At 35.9% G+C, this 22,167-nt stretch overlaps 3 protein-coding genes and 1 pseudogene across 4 annotated transcripts; 2 read left to right on the top strand and 2 right to left on the bottom strand.

Moving 5' to 3' along the window:
- Nucleotides 1-483: 483 nt before the first annotated feature.
- LOC130499066 (uncharacterized) lies at nt 484-4,561 on the top strand (annotated as a pseudogene).
- Nucleotides 4,562-9,251: 4,690 nt separating this feature from the next.
- On the top strand, nt 9,252-9,912 carry LOC108821316 (auxin-responsive protein SAUR71; the record flags this gene model as incomplete). The annotated part of the gene is made up of 1 exon (XM_018594359.2): nt 9,252-9,912. A coding segment is annotated over one exon (330 nt), but the record flags the coding sequence as incomplete, so codon positions are not given.
- A 5,361-nt stretch (nt 9,913-15,273) lies between these two features.
- LOC108819237 (protein LIKE COV 2) lies at nt 15,274-17,070 on the bottom strand. Its single transcript, XM_018592240.2, has 7 exons — nt 16,867-17,070; nt 16,693-16,745; nt 16,473-16,582; nt 16,112-16,279; nt 15,864-15,961; nt 15,644-15,770; nt 15,274-15,543 (listed from the first exon to the last, which is right to left on the bottom strand). The coding sequence occupies exons 1-7, from the start codon at nt 16,978-16,980 to the stop codon at nt 15,431-15,433; spliced, it is 783 nt and encodes a 260-aa protein (XP_018447742.1). The 5' UTR covers nt 16,981-17,070; the 3' UTR covers nt 15,274-15,430.
- A 1,700-nt stretch (nt 17,071-18,770) lies between these two features.
- Nucleotides 18,771-21,662, bottom strand: LOC108823141 (polypyrimidine tract-binding protein homolog 3). 2 transcript variants are annotated; one of them, XM_018596414.2, is made up of 14 exons: nt 21,567-21,661; nt 21,295-21,358; nt 21,137-21,208; nt 20,990-21,066; nt 20,811-20,892; nt 20,560-20,683; nt 20,316-20,430; nt 20,198-20,239; nt 20,070-20,121; nt 19,955-19,976; nt 19,863-19,876; nt 19,672-19,779; nt 19,442-19,585; nt 18,771-19,363 (listed from the first exon to the last, which is right to left on the bottom strand). In XM_018596414.2, the coding sequence occupies exons 2-14, from the start codon at nt 21,349-21,351 to the stop codon at nt 18,974-18,976; spliced, it is 1,299 nt and encodes a 432-aa protein (XP_018451916.1). In that variant the 5' UTR covers nt 21,352-21,358; nt 21,567-21,661; the 3' UTR covers nt 18,771-18,973. The 2 variants fall into 2 exon arrangements, with proteins under 2 accessions (XP_018451916.1, XP_056849119.1); XM_056993139.1 differs by having other exon boundaries at nt 19,863-19,976; nt 21,567-21,662.
- Nucleotides 21,663-22,167: the final 505 nt, after the last annotated feature.

The raw sequence follows: 22,167 nt of genomic DNA, 5'->3' as shown, positions 1-22,167 counted from the left end.
AAATCACTAGAGAAGGACATGCTTATATTCAAAAAGCTTTGAAAGAAAATTCTCATCATTTTCGGAAATTATACCGTATGTATCCAGATGTATTTTCGGATTTGTATAATCTTATCAGAATGAAAACTGATTTAAGAAACACACGACATATGTGTGTCGAAGAGATGCTTTGCTACTTTTTTGACGAAAGTTGGGCAAAATTCTAAATACTACCATACCATAGATACTATTAAGAGGTCAAAATTCACAGCAAGTACAAACTTCCACAAGATTCTCAGAGCTTTAAACACGCTTGCACCTAGTTTGATGGCCAAGCCTACACATACAGTGCCCCAAAAAATAAGTACAAGCACTCGATTTTATCCTTATTTCAAGGTACATAATTTCTTCCATGATTTTTTTTCTAAATGCATAAAGATAAAAATGTTTTTCATTTTATTTTAGGATTGTATTGGAGTTTTTGATGGTACACACATTAATACAATGGTACAAGGTCCTCAAAAGGCGAGTTATCGTAACCGAAAGGGAGTCATATCTCAAAATTTACTAGCTGCTTGTAACTTTGATCTTGAGTTCATATATGTCATAAGTGGATGGGAAGGTTCAGCTCATGACTCAAAAGTTCTGCAAGATGCGTTGAACTAACAGACACCAAGCACTAGAAGGTGATTATAAGAATATATATATATATATATATTGACATCAATAACACAGACTCATCTAGACTCTGTATACCAAATTGGAAGCTCTGCATTCATGTGGACGACGAAAGAGTTTTGATGTCTAGCACTGCGTTCAAGACTATCCGCTCTTGTATTCTCCGTCCTCGGTACATGAATGATCTCTGAACTTGTGAAACTTTCTCTCAATACCTTGATATCTTCCAAATAACTTGCGAATGCCGGTCATACCCTCGGTTCTGAAACTATCTTCACCAATTGAGAACAATCCGTTGCAAAAGTGACTTGATATTGACGTAGATTCCTCATACATTCCATTGCCCAAATTAAAGCTTCCACCTCCGAATGAAGAGGGGATAAACTTGCCCGTGTATTCTTTGCTCCCATTAATCCCAGAAATCCTTGTAGTGTACTGAACCAACCTTGTCCTGAGAAACTTTCCTTATCTTTCCAAGAACCATCCGTGAAACACCATCGCCCTGGGATTGTTGGTAAACTTCTGCCTTCCGCCTGCTGGGATATCCTTTGGGAACTCAACTCCTGCGCCTCAGCCCATAGTATTGATTCAACTTCTGCTTTTTGAGTGTGAACTAAATAACTTACTGTTCTTGGCTTTCCAGATGTACCATAATATCCATGCAAACTGGTGATTATCCATAGCCGGTCTAACCCGCCAGAACAGGTGATCCATATTTGTAAAGAGAGAATCGGCAGGGAAAACTTCTGTATTTGATGGTATCTTTGAAAGCGCCCAAACTTGACGTGCTGGGGGACAATCAAAGAAAATATGGTTTATTGATTCCTCTAGATCTCCACATATGTCACAATAAAAATCTCCCTTCAGTTCCCTAGCCTTCAAATTTTTCTTTACCGCAATGCACCCTGACAAAAGCTGCCATAGAAAATGTTTTATCTTTGGGGGGCACTTCACTTTCCAACAAGAGGCTTTTAAAGCATCTACCGTAGGTCCAAAAGTCTCTTGTGTTTTGTCCTTATCCGGGTATACCCTTTCTACCTGATATCCTGACTTAACTGTGTATTTTCCGTTTTTTGTGAAATGTCATCCGTCTTTATCCACTGTGTGAGTTCTACCAATGGTATACTTTCAATAATTCTCGCTTCATGCGGGTCAATAAGGTCCCGAATTACCGACGAGTTCCATGTACGCGAATCCGAGTTGATAAGAGATTCGACTCTTAGGTCCGGTAAAGAAATATTTTGTTTTTTGTTTGCTGGTCTCGGGAGAGTGGTTGGGAGCCAAGGATCATTCCAATACTGATATGGAAGATCATGTTCCCACCCGTTTAATTAGTCATTTGCTAACCAGAGATCTAGCTGAGATAATACTCCTCCATCCATATGATGGAGAGTACGAACGGATTGGTTTCAGGGGCGAGCATTCCTGAAATACTGTCCTTTAAATACTCGGGCAAAAAAAAATTCCGGCTTTTCTATCAGCCTCCATAATTGTTTCCCAAGCATAGCTGTGTTAAAATCCATAATGTCCTTAAACCCCAAACCTCCTTCATCTTTTTCCAAACAGACCTTATCCCATGATTTCCAGTGCATGCCTTTCGTACTACCTCCAGGGCTCCACCAGAACCTTGCTACTGCCCTTGTCAACTTGTTTACCGTGGCTTTTGGCAACCGATAACAAGACATCACATGATTTGGCAAGGCCGTGACCACCGACTTTATGATCACCTCCTTCCCTCCTTCCGTGAAGAATTTAAAAGTCCACCCATTTATCCTGTTAGTCAGCCGATCATGAACAAAACTAAACACTTGTATTTTTGATCCTCCAAGGCTTTCCGGTAATCCTAAGTAAGATCCCATTCCTCCAATATTTTGTATTCCCAAGATATCTCTCATCTCTTGTCTTTTGGTTTCTTCAATTTTAGTCCAAACTGGATTGAGGGTTTTTAAAAATTTATTTGTTGCCCCGATACCACTTCATATTCCTTTAAGATCCTAAGTATAGTTTCACATTCCTCCTTCTGAGCTCTGCAGAAAAATAAACTGTCGTCCGCAAAAAGCAAGTGAGTAATTAATGGACACGCCCTGGCTACTTTTATTCCATTTAATAACTTTCCTCTTTCCGCTTTTTTAATTTTTCGCAATTAATGCTTTCGTACACAAGATGAAAAGATATGGAGACAAAGGGTCTCCCTGTCTTAATCCTCGTTGTGGTACAATTAGTCCTCGCGGTTGTCCATTTAGTAGTACCCGATACTGCACTGAAGATATAAACTCCATCATCATTTTTATCCAATGTTCATCAAATCCCAGTTTGTGGAGAATAGCCTGAATAAAATTCCACTCTACTCTATCATAATTCTTACTCATATCTGTCTTGATTGCCATGTACTTATTTTGGCAAGACTTATTAGCCCTCAATCCATGAAACATCTCCTGAGCAATTACTACAGGCTGGAAGGGCCAAACTATGGGTCAAGAGGAAGACTTTGTAACAAAAATTAGTAATTGTCGTCATGAAATTGCTACTTGGAGGAAAAATAATCCATCATATGGAAAGGAAAAAATTGCAGAATTACAACGGGCACTGGAAGAGGTACAAACAGATAATAGTAGATCACAAGAGGATATTATGGATGTATCTAGGAAATTACAAGAAGCATATAAGGATGAGGAGGAGTATTGGCATCAGAAAAGTAGGAATATGTGGTATTCATCTGGGGACTTAAACACAGAATTTTATCATGCTTTAACAAAGCAGAGACGAGTCCGTAATCGTATTGTGGGACTTTATGATGAACTAGGAAACTGGATAACAGAGGAAAATGGAGTGGAAAAAATAGCAGTGGATTATTTTAAGGATTTATTTAATTCTACATCACAATCGGAATTCGATAATTTTCTAGAGGAGGTACAACCGTCGATTACTGCTCAAATGAATCAACGTCTGCTACGTCTAGCATTGGACGAAGAGGTTCACCAAGTTTTATTTATGATGCACCCAGAAAAGGCTCCAGGACTGGATGGAATGACGGCATTATTTTTTCAACACTCATGGAACATTATTAAGGAAGATTTGGTTCATATGGTGAATTCTTTCTTAACTACAGGGGTAATGGATCAACGATTAAATGTTACCAATATTTGTATGATCCCAAAGACGGAAAGACCAACAAAGATGACAGAACTTAGACCGGTAAGTCTTTGTAATGTGGGGTATAAAATTATTTCGAAGGTTCTTTGTCAAAGATTGAAGATCTGTCTACCGGGTCTGATATCAGAAACACAATCGGCCTTTGTACCAGGGATTATAAAAATTATATATATGTATGTATTATGTGATAATAATTGATCCAATGTTTTCTAAATTGAGTGTGTTATATCATGTCTTTTGGTGTTTCAGGAAAATATTATTTAGTTGATTGTGGGTTTACAAATCGACATAACTTCTTGGCTCCACTACGAAGTACTCCGTATCATCTACAAGAATTTTGTGGGAAAGGTCGTGATCCAGAAAATCAAAATGAACTATTTAACCTTCGCCACACGTGTTTGAGAAATGTTATTAAGAGAATATTTGGTATATTTAAATCTCATTTTTCGATTTTTAAATCTGCACCACCATTTTTTTTCAAGACTCAAGCAGAGATAGTTCTTACATGCACTGCCTTACAAAACTTTTTTCTTAAAAAGTGACGTTCAGATAATATTTTTATTGACGAAGCAGATGAAGAAAATGAGAATCAAACTTTGGAAGAAAACGAGAATCAAACTTTATAAGAAAATGGTATCGAAGAAAAATTTCAGACTCAGGAACAAGAAAGAAAAAAAACGCAAGGAAATGGAGAGCAACCATAGCTGCTAATATGTGGAGAGATGTCACTAACACTGGTAGCCAAAGATAATTGATTCTCACATTCTTTTTACGTAAGGTTTATGCTTTTATTTGTGATTTACAAGTAGTCGATTTGGAATTGAGTCGTTTTACTGATTTGTTTTATTCTTTTCTACTTTCTGGCTTATCTTATCTTAAAACCATAAATCTATTGTGTAATCCCTACTCCCTGTGGGTGGGATCCTTAAGTATAATTAGAGGTTAGTTTGAGTATATTACCTCACCCTCAACAAGAATGAAAAACTGATCTTCGGTGACTGTCATCCAATCTACATTTTCTTTTTGATTCTTTGTGGCTTGTTCTTCAACTTCCCACAATCTTTTTTCATGTTCCCTTTCTTATGATAGAAATATCACTGCATACCTGCAAATTTATTATAGTTGCTCATGCTCATGTTTTTTTTTTTTACTTTTGGGTTCTCTATATGAACTCCTCTCCCTTGACTCACTAACTAAAACATTTAAATGACAAGTACTATAACTCGACTGTCTTCTCGCTTCCCCATTAAGAACACTATTCGTTACTGAATCTGTCAAGATAATACCTTCCTCCACGGAGTTACATAGAGATATCTTGAAAACCTTCGAAGAATGTGGTAAAGTACCAAAAACACATACCGTGAATCTCATCATCAATTTTGATGCACATATCAGAAAACTTGTTAGGAAATCCCTGAAATGCATTTAAGTGATCCATCATCGGAGTTTCCTCTGGATACCTCATCTTAATCAACTTCTTGATCATGTACATCTTGTTATTACTGGTTCTTCCGATCATACAATTGCACCACCTTCGACCACAAAGAACGAACATCAGTCAGTCTCAATATTATGAGCACATTATCATCTACCCAATGCCTTATCAACCCCCACACATGGTAATGAAGCAACTCCCATTTATCATCCGTCTTATTATCAGTTTTTTTTATGAAACACTAGAAAATGGATTTTTAAACATAGAAAATATCTTCCATATATGATAAGTAGCACAATTAAAGCTTATCATCATGCCCATATTTTCATCATTCATATAACCAAAAAATAACTTGAAGTTATCAAAAACCCAAAACTTTACACCATAAGCTCTGGTACCATTCTAATAGGAAAAAAATTTTGTGAACATTTGAAGATAATACTTCGACAATAGCATAATATAGTATAGACACAAATTAAACACAACAATCACTTTTTACGTGGAAATCCTTCTTGATGTGAAAGGAATAACTGTGGACTGTAATTCACTCAACAATCCACTATATAAATAAGTATGAGTACAATCATGTCCTCTTTGTTCAACCATCTGAACAGATCCAGCTTGACACTCAAGCTACAAAAAGCTATCTCCAACACAACATATAACAACAACAAGAAAGCAATACAAGAGCTTAAATTCCAGCAGCAGCAAAACAAACTCGATCACCAAGATTCTGACAACTCGAGACTAATCCCACGGTAAGAATTCAAGATGAACAAGTTAACAATACCTCTGCCAAATCTTATCTCAATCAGAGAAGATTCTACTGTCAAATTTACCAAACATTTAAAACAGAACTGCTGAAGAATTATAGCAATATGATTCACTAAAACTCATATAATAGAGAAACCAACCGTTGAAACGCAAATTCCACTACTGAATCTCAAATTACAAAGTGACGAAACTTTCCACAAAATAGCATCAGATCATGATCCATTTAAATCAGCAAAATCTTGTTCAGACAAACCCAAAACGAATCTGGGTCCTTTTTTGTCTAATCTGTGTTATCTTTTGTCTTATCTCATTAACTATACAAATTAGATTAAAAGATTTTACATAGCGTCTCACTAGCTAGTTCTTACGGATAAATATCATTGGCTCAAACTCTAAATATGTGATTGTGTAATTAGAACATCAAAATAGTCACTTTAAATTATTTGAAGTGGACACTTTGATCTAGGGATAAGCAAAATAACCGGACCGGACCAAAGCAAACCAACCCAACCGAACCCAAACCGATCCATACCAAACCAAAGTGTATGTCTAACTCATTTTGTTCAAGATTTTATCAACCCAAATGGTACGGTTTGATTTGATTTTAAACCGAATCAAGCCAAAATACCGAAGTAATTTTAATTAGATTAATTAAATATACTAATAATATTAAGATTTAATATATTTAATCATTTAGCCTAACCAAATAAACATAGTTTATACATATTACTTTTAAATGAATAAAATTAACACAACTATAATAAAATAAAAGAGTATAAATCTCATACATTAACATCAAAACGGAAAATTTATTTTTTGATAATTATATTAGGTTTGAAGATAATAATATAAATCTATGGAATTACATTTTATATGTATCTTGCGATGTTTGGTTTTACATTTAAATATGATTGAAATAATGATTTAGTATCAAAATAACAAAACTAAAAAATCAACTCGGTTAAACTGAAAAAATACAAACAAAACTAAATTAAACCAAACTAAGACCGAACCAAAGTAATACCGAACTAAACCATACTAATTTGGATTGACTTTGGTTCGAGTTTTCTTAGATCCAAATAACCCAAACCAAACTGAACATGTAATTAAACCGAAATGCCCGCCTCTACTTTGATCCTCTATATAAACGTCTTAATTTCATAACTATTAAGTATGATCTAAACAATACATATTGGTTTGGAATTGATTCATGTTCCTGACTTGGCACAATGCACCTGTGTTATTGGATTTTCCGACTTTGGGCTTGTCTCAGTAATACGAGTAATGGATATATTTTACATAATACTGTACGTTCAAATAATTATATACCCATAAATTAATATAATACGTTCAATTGTTCACAACAAAATCCTTTTAAACATATTGTTTCATAACTTTAAAAAGACTAGTGAGTGTTTTTTTTTTGACAAAGAAAGATAGGTGAGTGTTGATCCATAAGTTATGATCTATGTCGTTCTTTTTTTTTTTTTGAAACTAATCTATGTCAGTTTTCTTACCGCCGAATTGGATATCTGAACCATTTAAGTAGAGTAGGTGTTGTTGGCAAAATAAACTTTACAACGTTACTTGGATATAATTGTTATCTCCAGTGACAATGGATAAGAAAAAGCAATCCATCTAAACGTAAATCATTCTCCAAAAATAGCAATGGATTCAAACTTGCATATTATAATCTTTTTTTTTTGTCACAAGTTATAATCTAAAACTGTAACGACCGAATACTGCATTTTAATAATATGAAATGTATTGAAACCAAAAAATAAATTATAAAATTGAAATAAGCATAGAAGCACATGGGTGCGGTACCGTATTGGTTTCTGACACCGGCTAGGTATTGCAATAAATGCGTTGTATTATAAGGATGTCAAGAAAAATTTAAAATTGTAATGATACAAAATCAATAATACTAGTCTGAATGAAATGAAAACAATAGTTCAATGAAGAAAGAACAATAATGATGTTGCCGGCTTAAGACGCGTTTCCACCTTGACTTCCTTATCAAGGAAGTGTTAAACACTCTTTGCTTTTCGTCGGCTTGACTTTGAAGAAGGAGCACACAATGACGCACCTAATATAACATCAGCTTTTTTCTCTTAAATTATTTTATTTATTTTATTTCTGCAAAAAAGTTCTATTCATAATGTCATAGTACCAAACAAAAATGGTCACGAGAACCAAATCTAGATATATCCGGAGAATTATTAGCTTTTCAAAAAATTTAGAGGGAAATGAAACTATTTTATGTATTATGGAAGGTTTGATAAGTGTTTATGTAAGTAAAGAAAATATATTGCATATCTATATTAGATGTCTATATATGTCATAAGTGTTTATGTAAGTAAAGAAAACATTATAAACAATCAACTAAGCGGGATCAGTGTAACTCGTGTTAGAGTAACGTTGTTTATGTGCTCGTACATGAAGTCTAGTTTGATATTTTGTCAGAAGATTTCTAAGTTTCTAGTACTATGCTAAGAATGATCAAAATTCAATCAAATTTAAGCAAAATTTTAAGTCAAAACATGTGATTTGAATGATATAATCCCACAGCCTTCCTTTGTTGATTTATATTTAGGGATTTTTGTTATACTAGAAGTATACGGTTTTCATCATGTTTAAACCTGGTGACATTGTTATTTTCCTTTAAAACCAGAAATGTCAAATAAACGAAATTTAACCATATACTTACTTATATACAAACGTGTTAAGCGAACTTTTTTACTCAAAAGGTTGCTCAATAAACGGGTAAAACTCGAACAATTATCAACCAACGGCACTATGGCATCAGCAAGGCGACATACAAGTTGTTCGATAGGTTCGGCCAATGGGTACGCATGGTTGCATGCACGTTAAACAGATTAATTGATTATTTAATCAATTGTGGCTTGCTAAGTAAAATAGATATGCAACACCCGCAATCATTCACATAAATCATGCCCAAAAATAAAACGTTAGTACTTATTATCAACCGTTTTGCCACCGCATTCTCTCTCTTTTTTTTCTCAAAAAAAAGACCAGTACCTAAAATATCAAAATCAATGCGTATGACAGAGACAGTACGAACCCCTTTCCCGCGTTTCTCCGTCGTCTGTTTCTCCCGACCTTCCAGTTTGTTTCGTAGACTCAAAAGTCTTATAAATATATCTACCATACTATCCATAAAACGTCAGAAGACTCACAACATCAAAACCCAAAAACCAAATATTAAAAAAAAAAACAATCTAAGGAAGATGAAAAGCACGGTAAAAAGCTACTATGTTGTGGAGCTAAGAGCTTTTCCCAGAGGGCCAGTTTACCAGAGGAAGGACGAGTCCGAGTATATGTCGGAAACGACAGAGATACGCAATGCAAGCTAGAGATGGATGCTGATTTCCTGACCCACCCTTTGTTCGAGGAACTCCTCCGGTTTTCTGAAGAAGAATTCGGTTACTCATACGATGGAGCTTTGAGGATCGCCTGCGAGATCAATGTCTTCATTGACTTGATCAACGTCCTTAAGTCCACAACTCATTCTCCTTATAATAACAACACTAGTTTTTGAAGATAATCTCTTCTTCTACATTATTTTGGTTTCTTCAGCAGAGAATTAAAGACGTTATATTCTAATATTTTCTTTTATTATTTGGGTGTAAAGGCCACTGAGATATGTAGGCATGTGGATTTCATCTCGATCTCAATTATTTTTCCTTCTTTTCTTGGGAAATTGATACACATGCTTCAATGTTGTAGAGCTATTTTTTCGGGTCAAAGTTCTATGATGAACCTTTTTTCCCATCAAGCATCAATGTACCATTTTCACTTTATGATTTACTATTGTATTCCATCATCCATGACTGTATTCACTTACCAGTCTGTATATGTTACAAATACGCTTTTGCACTATATTTTAGGTAATTAGCCTACTTATCATTCTTAATTTCACCTATGGCCCCCTAAAATTTCTCAAATCTTATAATTTTTATCAGCATTTGTTAAAACTTCCAACTTAAGCATTTTACAAATATGTTTTAATCTCAAAAGGGGAAAACCGAACAAAACTCAACTCAAGTAGAAAATAAAACTCAACTCAACTCAAGTAGAACAAAACAAAACTCAATTCAAGAAAACCTTCTTGCGTGATGTGAGTTTGCTAATTATATTCAAACCAAAGAGGTTTCATCCATCAGAGGTTGATTTCGGATCTTTGGTGTTGGGTTACTTGGTCTGTGTGTTAGTAGCTTCTTTTTCCCTTCAAGGACTGTCCTGTCTCAGTTGATGACGGGACCCAGGCACTGACGACGAAGAAAGAAACGACCTCGCAACGGGACTTCTGTTCGGTTCAATACCTGAAGCGATGGTTTTACAAGCCGGAGAAGATGACTCCCCTAAAGTCATATGGGAAGCCATTAAAACCAGAAACATTGGTGTTGAACGCGTTAAAGAAGCTCGTCTACTAACGCTGATGAATGAATTCGATCGATTAAGCATGGAAGACTCGGATAGTATTGATAACTTCACGAGCAAGTTAACGGAGCTTGCATCAAAAGCGCCCTCGTTGGGACCAAGCATTGATCAACCAAAGCTCGTGAAGAAACTTCTCAACAGTCTACCAATGAAATTCATTCACATGATGGCATCAATAGAGCAGATGCTTGATCTAAACAAAACCTCGTTTGAAGATATTATTGGAAGACTCAAAGCATATGAAGAACGAGTCAAAGGCAAAACTGCATATGATTAACAAAACAATCTGTTGTTCTCAAGCACTGAAACATCAAGCGATCAGAACTCGAGAGGCAGAGGAAGAGGATCATATCGTGGTCGAGGTCAAGGAAACAGAGGTAGAGGACGAGGAAGAAGCAACACTGGCGAGGGGAACAAAGAGAAGAAAGACTACTCCCAGATCACATGCTTCAATTGTAAGAAGAAGGGACACTTCAAATCCGTGTGTCCTGAGAAGAAAGAAGAGAAACAAGAGCTCAACAAGACAGAGACAGAGGTAGCAGAAGCTGCGTTATATATGCATCAAGTTGTGTATCTCAACGAAGAAAAAGTCTTACCGAATTCACTAGAGCCAAGCAAGAAAGAAGATGGTATATGGTATCTAGACAACGGTGCGAGCAATCACATGACTGGTGAAAGATCTTACTTCTCAGAGCTCAACGAGAACATCAAAGGAAAAGTCAAGTTCGGATATGGCTCGTATGTAGATATAAACGACAAAGGATCTATTCTCTTTGAAGCCAAGACAGGGGAACAGAAGCTCCTAACCGACATATATTACATACCGAACTTGAAGAGTAACATACTAAGTCTGGGTCAAGCAACTGAACAAGGGTGTGACATAAGGATGAAAGAGAATTACCTCACTTTGAGAGATCCAAGCGGTGGACTTTTGGTGAAAGTTCAGAGAGCTTCTAATCGTCTATATAAGATATCACTCAAAGTCGGTAAACCTACTTGTCTACTCGCAAAGATCAAGGAGGAACCATGGAGATGGCACTCACGCCTTGGTCATATAAGCTTCAAGACAATAAGGGCCATGGCAACACATGATATGGTTCGTGGCTTACCTGAAATACATGAAGAGAAGCAGCTGTGTGACTCGTGTTTGGTTGGGAAGCAGACGCGTCACAGTTTTCCTGCAGCAACTGCATACAGATCTTCGGTTGCTCTCGAGCTGTTACACGCAGATCTGTGTGGTCCCATATCACCGGCAACACAAGGTCACAACAACTATATCTTCGTCATAGTTGATGATTGTACGAGATATATGTGGTCTATTTTGTTGAGAGAAAAGAGTGACGCCTTTGATAGATTCAAGAGTTTTAAAGCCCTTGTTGAGAGGGAAGCAAACAAGACAATCGGAACACTCCGTACAGACAGAGGAGGAGAGTTCACGTCAAAGGATTTCCAAGACTTCTGCAACAAACATGGCATCAAACGCCATTTAACAGCACCATATACTCCACAACAGAATGGAGTTGTGGAGAGAAGGAATCGTACTTTAATGGAGATGACTCGAAGCATGATGAAAGCTATGAAGGTACCGAACTACATGTGGGGAGAAGCCGTGCGACACGCAACATATGTGATCAATCGTGTTCCTACTAGAGCATTGAAGAATAAAACTCCATACGAAAGCTTGAAGGGAGGAAAGCCTAACGTAGGTCACTTAAGAGTTTTTGGATGTGTTGCTCACGCGAAAGTAGATTCAGTTCATCTAAGGAAACTTGATGATCGTTCTCAAGCTCTTGTTCATCTCGGAATCGAACCCGGCACGAAAGCTTATCGACTTTATAATCCTACTTTCAAAAGGATAGTCGTAAGTCGGGACGTAATTTTCGACGAGAAGACTTGTTGGAATTGGAAGGGAGCTACTAAGGAAGGACAAGACGACTCTGGTATGTTCCGTATGACGTGGGGACTGACTGTAAACGAAGGGAATGGTCCGTTTATAGCCAGCACACAACAAGAAGAAACCGCGGATGCAGAAACAGAGCAGCAAGAAGACGAAACAGGTGTTACACACGCAGAATCAGATGTAACACACAACGAAGAAGAAGAAGTTGATCAAAGCTCGACACAGGAAGTAAGGCGCTCAACTCGTCAAACAAGTAAACCTAGTTACCTAGATGAATACATTTTACTTGCTGAGATAGAATGTGAGCTGCTGCTTCATGATATCAATGATGAGCCAAATAATTTCCAAGAAGCAAAGGGAGATAAAAGATGGACGAAGGCATGTGAAGACAAGATCCATTCTATCAACATAAACAAGACATGGACGCTAATAGACAAGCCAGCTGGAGCAAAGATCATCGGTCTCAAGTGGATCTTCAAGATCAAAAGAAACGCTGATGGATCTATCAACAAGTTCAAAGCAAGACTCGTAGCTAAAGGTTACGTACAAGAACATGGTATCGACTTTGATGAAGTGTTTGCACCAGTGGCTCGATTAGAGACCATAAGACTCCTGATTGGGTTAGCTGCTGCGAACAAGTGGGAGATTCACCATCTAGACGAAAAAACAGCATTCTTACATGGTGAGTTACACGAAGAAGTTTATGTGTCACAGCCTGAAGGGTTTGAAAAGAAGGGAGAAGAGCATAAGGTTTTCAAACTCTCCAAGGCCTTGTATGGATTGAAACAAGCTCCACGAGCTTGGAACATAAAGCTTGATCGAACTTTAAAGCAACTCGACTTCAAGAGGTGTTCTAAAGAAAATTCTGTCTATCGAAAGGATGATAAAGGAAAGCTTCTTATCGTGGCTATCTACGTTGACGACTTGTTCATTACCGGAGACTCTGCAAGAGAAATCTCAGAGTTTAAGAAGAACATGTCAAAGAACTTTGAGATGTCTGATTTGGGTCTTCTAACATACTACCTCAGATTGGAAGTAAGACAAAGCTCAAAGTACATCATGATCAATCAGGAAGCGTATGCGAGGAAAGTATTGGAGGAAACTGCAATGGACGACTGCAACTCGACATGTATACCCATGGAGTTCGGTCTGCAACTCTCAAAAGGCCTCGACGAACCTGAGATAGATGCTACACTTTATCGAAGAAGAATTGGCTGTCTCAGATATCTTATGCACTCAAGACCAGACATGTGTTACGCAGTGGGCATCTTGAGTAGATATATGCACTCACCAAGAACGTCTCACGGCAACGCACTGAAGCAAGTGCTAAGGTACTTAAAGGAAACAGTCGGGTACGGATTATCCTACGAGCAAGGTGGATCAATGAATCTCGTGGGATATAGTGATAGTAGTCACAACACGGATCCGGACGATGGAAGAAGTACGACAGGTCACTTGTTTTGTCTAGGAGAAACGTCAATCACTTGGTGCTCGCAGAAGCAAGACACGGTGTCTTTAAGCTCGTGTGAAGCAGAGTATATGGCGGCAACGGAAGCAGCAAAGCAGGCGGTCTGGATACAAGATTTGATAAGTGAGATTACAGGAAAAGAGATGAAGAAGACGATGATACGAGTGGACAACAAGTCAGCTATCTCATTAGCCAAGAATCCTGTGTTTCACCGAAGAAGCAAGCACATTCACAAGAGGTTCCATTTCATTCGCGAACGAGTGGAGCAAGACGAGATTGATGTGGAACATGTTCCTGGAGAAAAGCAGAAAGCGGACATCATAACTAAAGCTTTAGCAAGAATCAAGTTCAAAGAGATGAGGGAGCTGATTCAAGTTCAAGACTTAAGCAAAGATGGCTTGAAGCTTAGAAGGGAGAATGTTGGATAAGCTTCAAAGATAGCTTAGGAAACAAGTTATTCATAAAAGGAAGTTTGAATAACTAAAAAGGAAAAACTTGATTTAGATTTATGTTAAGTTTCTATATCACTTTGTAATAGGTTAAGCTAAGACCCTATATATAGAGATCTATATTGTAAGATGATCTCAAGAAGTTAAGAGTTTAATAAAACGAAGAAACTGTTTTATTAACAAGCTTTGCACATTCACACAATCGATCCTTAGGCGATTTTAATAACATTGCATTTATATTTTCGGACATATGTAAAGAGAATCGAGTTAATCAAGTCAAATGATGGATGATCTATTAAAAAGTTTATCGTGATATTATGCGAATAAGGTTAAAACACGTAGAAAGATAATATAGTAATTCCAGATTTGCTACACCCAGTGACTCACAACCACAAGAGAGGAAGAGGGAAGAGAAGAATAACACTCTTTCAAAAACAAATAAGAGAAAGTTATAATTGTAGTTACATTCCTTTCCAAAAAAAGTCAGTGAAGATTGGGGATGGGAAAAAAATAGAAGGCTGCGCCACTAAATTAAATTTGAATGACAGCTAAATACGTGACTTAGTAGTTGTTGACAAAAAAAAAGGACTTAGTAGTTAAGTAAGAGGGTGTATCACGAGGCTCTCACATGCCTTAGGACTTGGGGATGATTGTCCAAAACCAAACATCGTAGTTCACATGTAGTCAACTGGCATATATAATATATATAAACATCTTTTCATCAGTTATAATTATGCTTAAGCGATATGGCCAGAACAAGCTCTATTGGAATCTAAATAGTTGACTTCACTATGCTTTGTGGATTCTTCGGAAGATATAAAAAAAAAACATAAATCCGTTAATCAACCAAGCTAAGCAACTCAATGGCACTAGGAAATACGAAAGGCCATAAAGGAAGGCGACGAATGGACAACAAAGCTGCCAAGATATGGAGGATATCCAAGTTTTATGTTTCAAGATGTCTTGTATGATATAGTGCCTCAAGGTACTAGCATTTTAATATGACTGAAGAAATATAATACAAATCCGAGCAACATAGTAAACTACGGATAAAACAAGTGTAATAGTAATAATTCCTGAGTGAGCACAACGTGTGGGAAGTATCTTTACAAGATGAATAGAGCTATTAATCAAAGTCTGTTGAGAGGAATCCTATGACTTTGTTGGTGAGAAGTTCTACTCTTTGTCCTGTCCACATGAGATATCACTTGCGGCATCGTCATCCCCACCGATACTATAATCTCTGCAATCCAAACAAACATAATACGAATGTGCTTAGGCATGTAACGTTCATAAAGAGAACTACTACCAGAAGTGTAGTCTTGATAAATCATAACACTGACCTATTCCTTCTCGGATCGATAAATTTGGCCTAATGATTTCTTCACTGTTCACCAGAAATATATCTCCTATGTACAGATGATTCGTAGGCACATACACACTACACAACTCCTCTTCTCCCTGGTCCGTCTGTTATTATAAAGGAAACTTTGTCAATGCTGTTTTACTATCCTAAAGGAATTTGATTATTATTATTATTATTATAACGTCTTGTCCACTTACCTGAAGTGTCACCGATGATGTGATAAATCCAAAGGCATATTCACCAATGCGAGGGTGACGGATGATTGCTACCTCTTTAAAGGCGGTTGTGTTTTGGTCTGAGAAACGAAACAAATGTTAACAAAAAAGGCAAACTACCTAGCAGCATAAAACTACTTGTGTCACCAAACTATTGCGTCTGAACATGTTTACATGTTTTTTTTTTTTTTGTAGAAAGAAAGAAAAATCTGAAACATACAGCATCTTACCGGGAGAAATAGCAGTGCTAACTTGTTTGGAAGCTGAATAAAGGTGCCTCACAAAGGGCATTCTCCTTATAAACTGCTCCCCAAGCCAGAAAACCGTAGAGCCAAGCCACGAGGACGCAAATATTCCGACAAAGAAAGTGAAAAGTACAGATGTAATGAACCCAAGTCCTTGCAAAACAAACGAAGTGAAAGGATTTTTTAAGGAACCTTTAAAAGATTAATAAAATGTTTTACCAGGTACACAATTAAGAACCGGATGGACTCAATAACAAAACAAGTATAGAAGTACATTGACCCTGAATCATTTAGCTTCTGATACGATTGAGGGAATACAATAATAAGAGGGTTATCTCAGCCTTACCAAAGATGTCAACACCAAGGCTCTCGTATATGGGACTGAAGAAACCATCAACGAACTGGATAAACCACCAGGTGATGAGGAATGTAACAGCAACAGGAAATAGGACGACACTACACAACATAAATAAAAAAACTCAAATAACTGTGTAGTTAGATTTTATTCTAGAAAGAAAAAAATAAATATATAAAATTGTGGTAAGAAGAAGAAGAGAGTGATTTACAAGCCAGTCATAAACTTCTTGGACACCCAACTCTGAAGAACAGCATAGCAAGCCTGTTCAAAAATGCAATTCATATAATTTTTCCAAATCATATAATCAAATAATAATAATCAGCTTAACCTCCAATTCTTTAATTACTTTTACAATCACAAAGTTTCAAGTTGAAAGGTGAACCTTGCGAGTAGAAGAATTGGGAGAGTTGGGAGGAGACTTGGGAGGATCTTCAGGGTCTTGAGGAGCGAGTCCTTGACTCAGTGAACTCGTCGTAGCTTCCTTGTCTTCTGCCATCTCTCCCTCCCTTCACACCAGAGGCGGACCAGATCTTCGATAAGCGGTGGAGGATCTTCTTTTGGGACTTTCTATGCGACTTACCTTTGACTTTGAGTAAGCCATACTTCTTTGATCCAATATTAATCCAACGATTTGTATTCAAACACGTCATCTATCTCTAAGACGCAAAAATCGACGTCGTTTCCTTTTTGTTTTGTTCCACTTTAATCATATTACATTGAGCAAAAAAATAAACATTGTCGCTCAAAAAAAATAATGGAAAATTTTGGTTCATTTCCTCGTTCTATTTAAATTATGCTTTTCGAATTATCTTTTTTTTTTGGCTCAACGACAAATTTTCATTAGCTAAATGTGTGAATACGTGGAAGACTCTTTGATCTAGTGGTTTGACTAAGAGTTCATTAATGTTTTACATCCGGAGGTTTAGGGTTCAAACCCCAGCAAATACCAAATTATGCAGATTGTGAAGAAACATGTTACAGGAGATCTTCAGCTTGGTGCATGGCGTATCATCGAACATGGATCTCATAAGACGGCTCAGAGTGGTGCAGTCAGGCGTGTATTCTCACAGGGTAATAGAATTGTCGGCTGTAGAATCGTCTTTGTAATATTCTCATCGTTGTAATAGCATAATTCATCGATATTGCTTACATATCTTTTAGTATTTTAACTAAAATATATAAAACAAATTTATTGATATTGCTTACATATCTTTTTAGTATTTTAACTAAAATAAATTTAGTAATTTAAAAATACATGCCATGACATTTTATGTTTACAAAAAAAATCAATTTTCATTATTTTTTTATAAAATTATTTTAAATATTTTAGTAATGATAAATATAAATATTATATGCATATCTATAGTATTAGTTATAAAAGTTAACAAATTGGAAAGAAAAATGTACACAAACGCAAAATAAATATATCGAATTATCATGGATAAATGACAAATAAAAAAATCCATTTGTCAAATAATAATAGATGATATTATATTAACAGTTAGCTATATCTTATTATTAAATGTATATATTTCCTATATTTATCAGATATTCTAATTTCGTTTAAAACTAAAAAATCTCTACGAAAATGTTAAAATATAATCTTATCATACATTTAGATTAAATAACAGTTAGTTATCAAGTTGATCTCTTTAAAGAAACAAAATATATATTTTAAATTCTGTTATTTTCAATATATTATGATTTTCGGTTTATGATTAAAATTGAAAATTGAAAAATGTTAAAATATTATCTTATCATACATTTAGATTAAACAACAATTACTTATCAAGTTATCAAGTTAATCACTTTAAAAATAAATATACTTTTAATTAGAGAAAAAGACAAGGATAGCACCAAACCAAGTTTTTATCACAAAAATATCATCACAAGGAAAATAACAAAATGAAATTTTATTGAAGAGTAAATATGTATTTATAACCGTTGAGTTAATTAATCTAAGACCTACAGTTTAGAGTTAATGGGTAATATTTTAGGAATGTGTTCAAATTTTTTAAAAAAAAATATTAATTTTTTTTTAAAAAAATGCTATTTTGATCAATTTATTTTAAGTGCTATTTTTGTGACAAATACTTAAAAATGCTTGAGAAAATTGCTCTTTTAATTATGTTATTTTCAATTGCAGTTGATTTGAATTTAAATTATATCATCTGATTATCAAAATAAAAAATTTGGAAAACTTTATAAATTTTAATATATTGAATCTGCACTTGCTTGGTGAGGTGACATCACATAAAAGAGATGAGCCTACTTTAATCATAAAGATAACCATTAAATGTTTATTACCATTAAATCAGCACAAACAAATTTAAACCAAGGGACCAAGTTTAAAAAAGAGTGTAGAAAAGTCCAAACAAGTAGCAGAGATATTTGAGTTAAACAAACACACATTCATCATCCTCACCATACCCAAATGTCATTAGAGGTGAGAGAGAGAGAGAAAAGAGAGAGAGAGGCCTTTGTCGACTTTAAATTGTCTGCAGCTGAGAGAAGGAGATTCTGATAATTGAACCTCCTAGAGAGGTCGCATGCTTGCAAACCAGTGCTTCCGCAGCTTCCTCCTCGTTCTCAAACTGCACCAGAGCTTGCTTTTTCCCGTTCATCTCAAACACTTTTGTGTTCAGTATGGCCCCATGCTCTTGGACGTGGTTCACCACTTCTTCCTCAGTCACGTCTTGCGGAAGAGTGGACAAGTGAATCATCTTGGTAGGGGAGCAGCAATAGCGGTAGTTCTTTGCAGCATTGCGGTTGAACCGGTTCAGGTTCGAGTTAACATAATCATGCGAGTCTGTGCCTGGTGTTATATTTGGATGCTTCGAGTAGTTTACCTCTAGCCGCTTACCAAACAGCATCGCTCCCTGCAGGAAACACAACATATATATACACATAAACAAAATCTTCTTCTTAAACTCAAAAGCTTAATCCCAAATACAAACCTTGAGGAAATGAACTGCAAGTTCAGCTTGGAAACCATCTCCCATTTGGACAAGGGCATGGTCAGGTTTGTTTCGAAGAAGCTTTATCCTCACAATGTTCCCGTAAAGAGAAAAGAGATTGAACAGCTTATCCTCATCAACACTCTGAAACAAAATGAATCTTGTGAGCCCCAAAGGAAAATAGTGTTAAGTTGTCTATAAAGCAAATCGGACCATGAGCAGCAACTTACATCTGTATTAAGATTGGAGACAAGGATCGTACACCTATCATTTGTGCCAGTTATACCCGGAGGCAAGCCACCGCCAAAGGCAGCTGCAATCGCAGATGTGTTTGCCATCTAAATAACAGCAAATACATGAGATTTAAGAGAACAAAATCGTTGCTAAAACCGTGTATCATGGAGCTTTTAGCATTACTCACCTGAGGATAGGCCACTGCAAATAAAATAAAAATATGAATTAGCAAAAGACAACAGTATAGACATAAAATTACAATCATGTTAAGACACATACCTCCTGCATCACCATAGCCAGGCTGCAAGAAGAAAAAAAAAGAAAAACAGAATATTAAGACGGTATCAATGGATAAAAAAAAACATATGTGAGTTACTGAAAGCAGAGGTCATACGTGAGGTAAACGGCCTTTTTGCTCTGATGGCAGGTTTGGATTTGTATAATCCCTATTCAAACGGCCACATGGAAATAAGTTAAATATGCACATCAAATTATATAACCGCAAAGAACATAAAAGAATACCTAGATCGATCGTTGTTGTAATTTACTTGCAGCTCCTCAAGGCTGAAAACGAAAGAGCAGTTCAATACTCACGAGACGACAAAAAGAAAAAAAAATGGAAGAAAGCAGAGAGCAATACTTGGAGAACTGGATATCCAACTGACAACACCCGTCATATATGTTACGACCCTGTAGAGAAGTTCTAGCAGAGGCAGCACACTGTTGTGCCTGATACTGTATAAGAGCTTGAAAACCTATACACAAGGTTCAAATGATCAAACTGAGTTAAATGTAACAATTATTGTAGTAAAAGCATGAAAGAAACAAAGTAAAATCTAAGGGAGAAAAGAAGAGGGGGAGAAAAGAAGAGTGGAGAAGCTGACCAGCAGACTTCTGGAAAGTGACGATCTTCTCAACAAATCCATAGGGAGAAAAAACTTGATGCAGGACGTCAACAGTGATTGGATACAGCATGTGATGGACTGTCACCAAGAGAATACGATTCGGCTGCACCCATCCACCAGGGATAACAAGATAGAAAGAAAAGAAGAGTGAATAAAAAGAGGGAGAAACAGAAGAGAAAGACACCAATATCTATCTCTAATAAAGATTCTCATAAAAAGGATTCACAAACCTCATCTTCACGTCCATGAATATTCTGCTCGGCTGTTGTCAATTCTTGGTGAGACGAGAATTGGATATACACATTCCTTCCTCTACAGTTAGTTGATAACAAGAATTACTAGTGGTTGAAACAAGGAGAGGACTCTCTCTCTCTCTCTCTCTATATATATATAAATAAGAATATTAAACCTTATGGTTGGCTGGACAGTAGTGAAGAACTGAAGAGCAGTGATTGCTGAAGAAACATCTTGCATCTGGAGAAGAGCCTAAGTAGAGAAATAAAATTCTTAAAAGTAAGTTCAGAGAGAGAGAGAAGAAAGAAGCATTATAGAAGACCTGATTCTTTGCCCTGAGCATCACGAGCTTTGTTATGACACCAAACGGTTGGAAAAGCTGAAGCAAATCATTCTGTTTTGAACAATAAAACTTTATTATATAAAATCTAGAAACTGAAAAAATAAGAGAAAGGGGTGGGGGAGGAGAGGGTTTTTTACTTCAGAAATCTCGTGTCCAACATTACGAACATGAATGACTTTGGATGATTCTGCCATTACCAACCTGCAATTCGAATTGGATACAAGTTGTAACCAGAGATGTAGTCCCCAATCAAATTACAAACATCAATAGCATTGGGAATAAATCGATTCAAAGATTGTAAGCAATTAAAAAAATCGAAAATATTTATCCTCCAAACCGCTGGGAAGGGCCTGTCTGTTTACTCAGATACGGATGAGGAGAGAGAGAGAGAGATAGAGAAGGAACTTGCCTTGTCTGCGAGAGGTTAGATGGGAGAGAGAGACAAGAGAAGAGAAGAGAAGTGTAGATCGAAGAAGGCTTTTTTTTCGTCGTCAATGCCTTTAACCCTATCTCTACTATTTATCTTTATATATCTAAGTTTTTCTCTTTTATTTCTCCCATTCTCAACTTTATACATTCATTATATTATAATAATAAGTAACATTCTCACAATAGGTTAAAAAAAATCTAAATTAATAAGTACACAAAATTATCCTTTTAATATTTTTTAACTTTTGTTTCTAAAAATATTTGATTTTAAAATGCTATACATTACCTAAATTTTATATATTTAAATTCTTCTCTCTTTTTCAAAATTAGTTGATAAATTGTTATGAATTGAAATTATGATAACATATAAATGTGTATTAAGATCAATTCGGTAAAATGGCATCAAAATATTAATGAAAAAAAGAAACTAGAAGTTTAATTTTGAGTTCAACACAAACAGTAAAATATTTTGTTTACGTTTATATTAATTTCATATTTAGTATTTAATAACTAATGATTTTAATGAGGTCATATATTTATCTACAAGCACTAATAGTTTTTAATAACTTATTAAATTATAT

The sequence above is a fragment of the Raphanus sativus genome, chromosome 8 (assembly GCF_000801105.2).
Source record: "Raphanus sativus cultivar WK10039 chromosome 8, ASM80110v3, whole genome shotgun sequence".
NCBI classification, from domain to species: domain Eukaryota; kingdom Viridiplantae; phylum Streptophyta; class Magnoliopsida; order Brassicales; family Brassicaceae; genus Raphanus; species Raphanus sativus.
The sequence above is the reverse complement of the archived record's forward strand: the minus strand, read 5'-3'. Positions and strand labels throughout refer to the sequence as shown.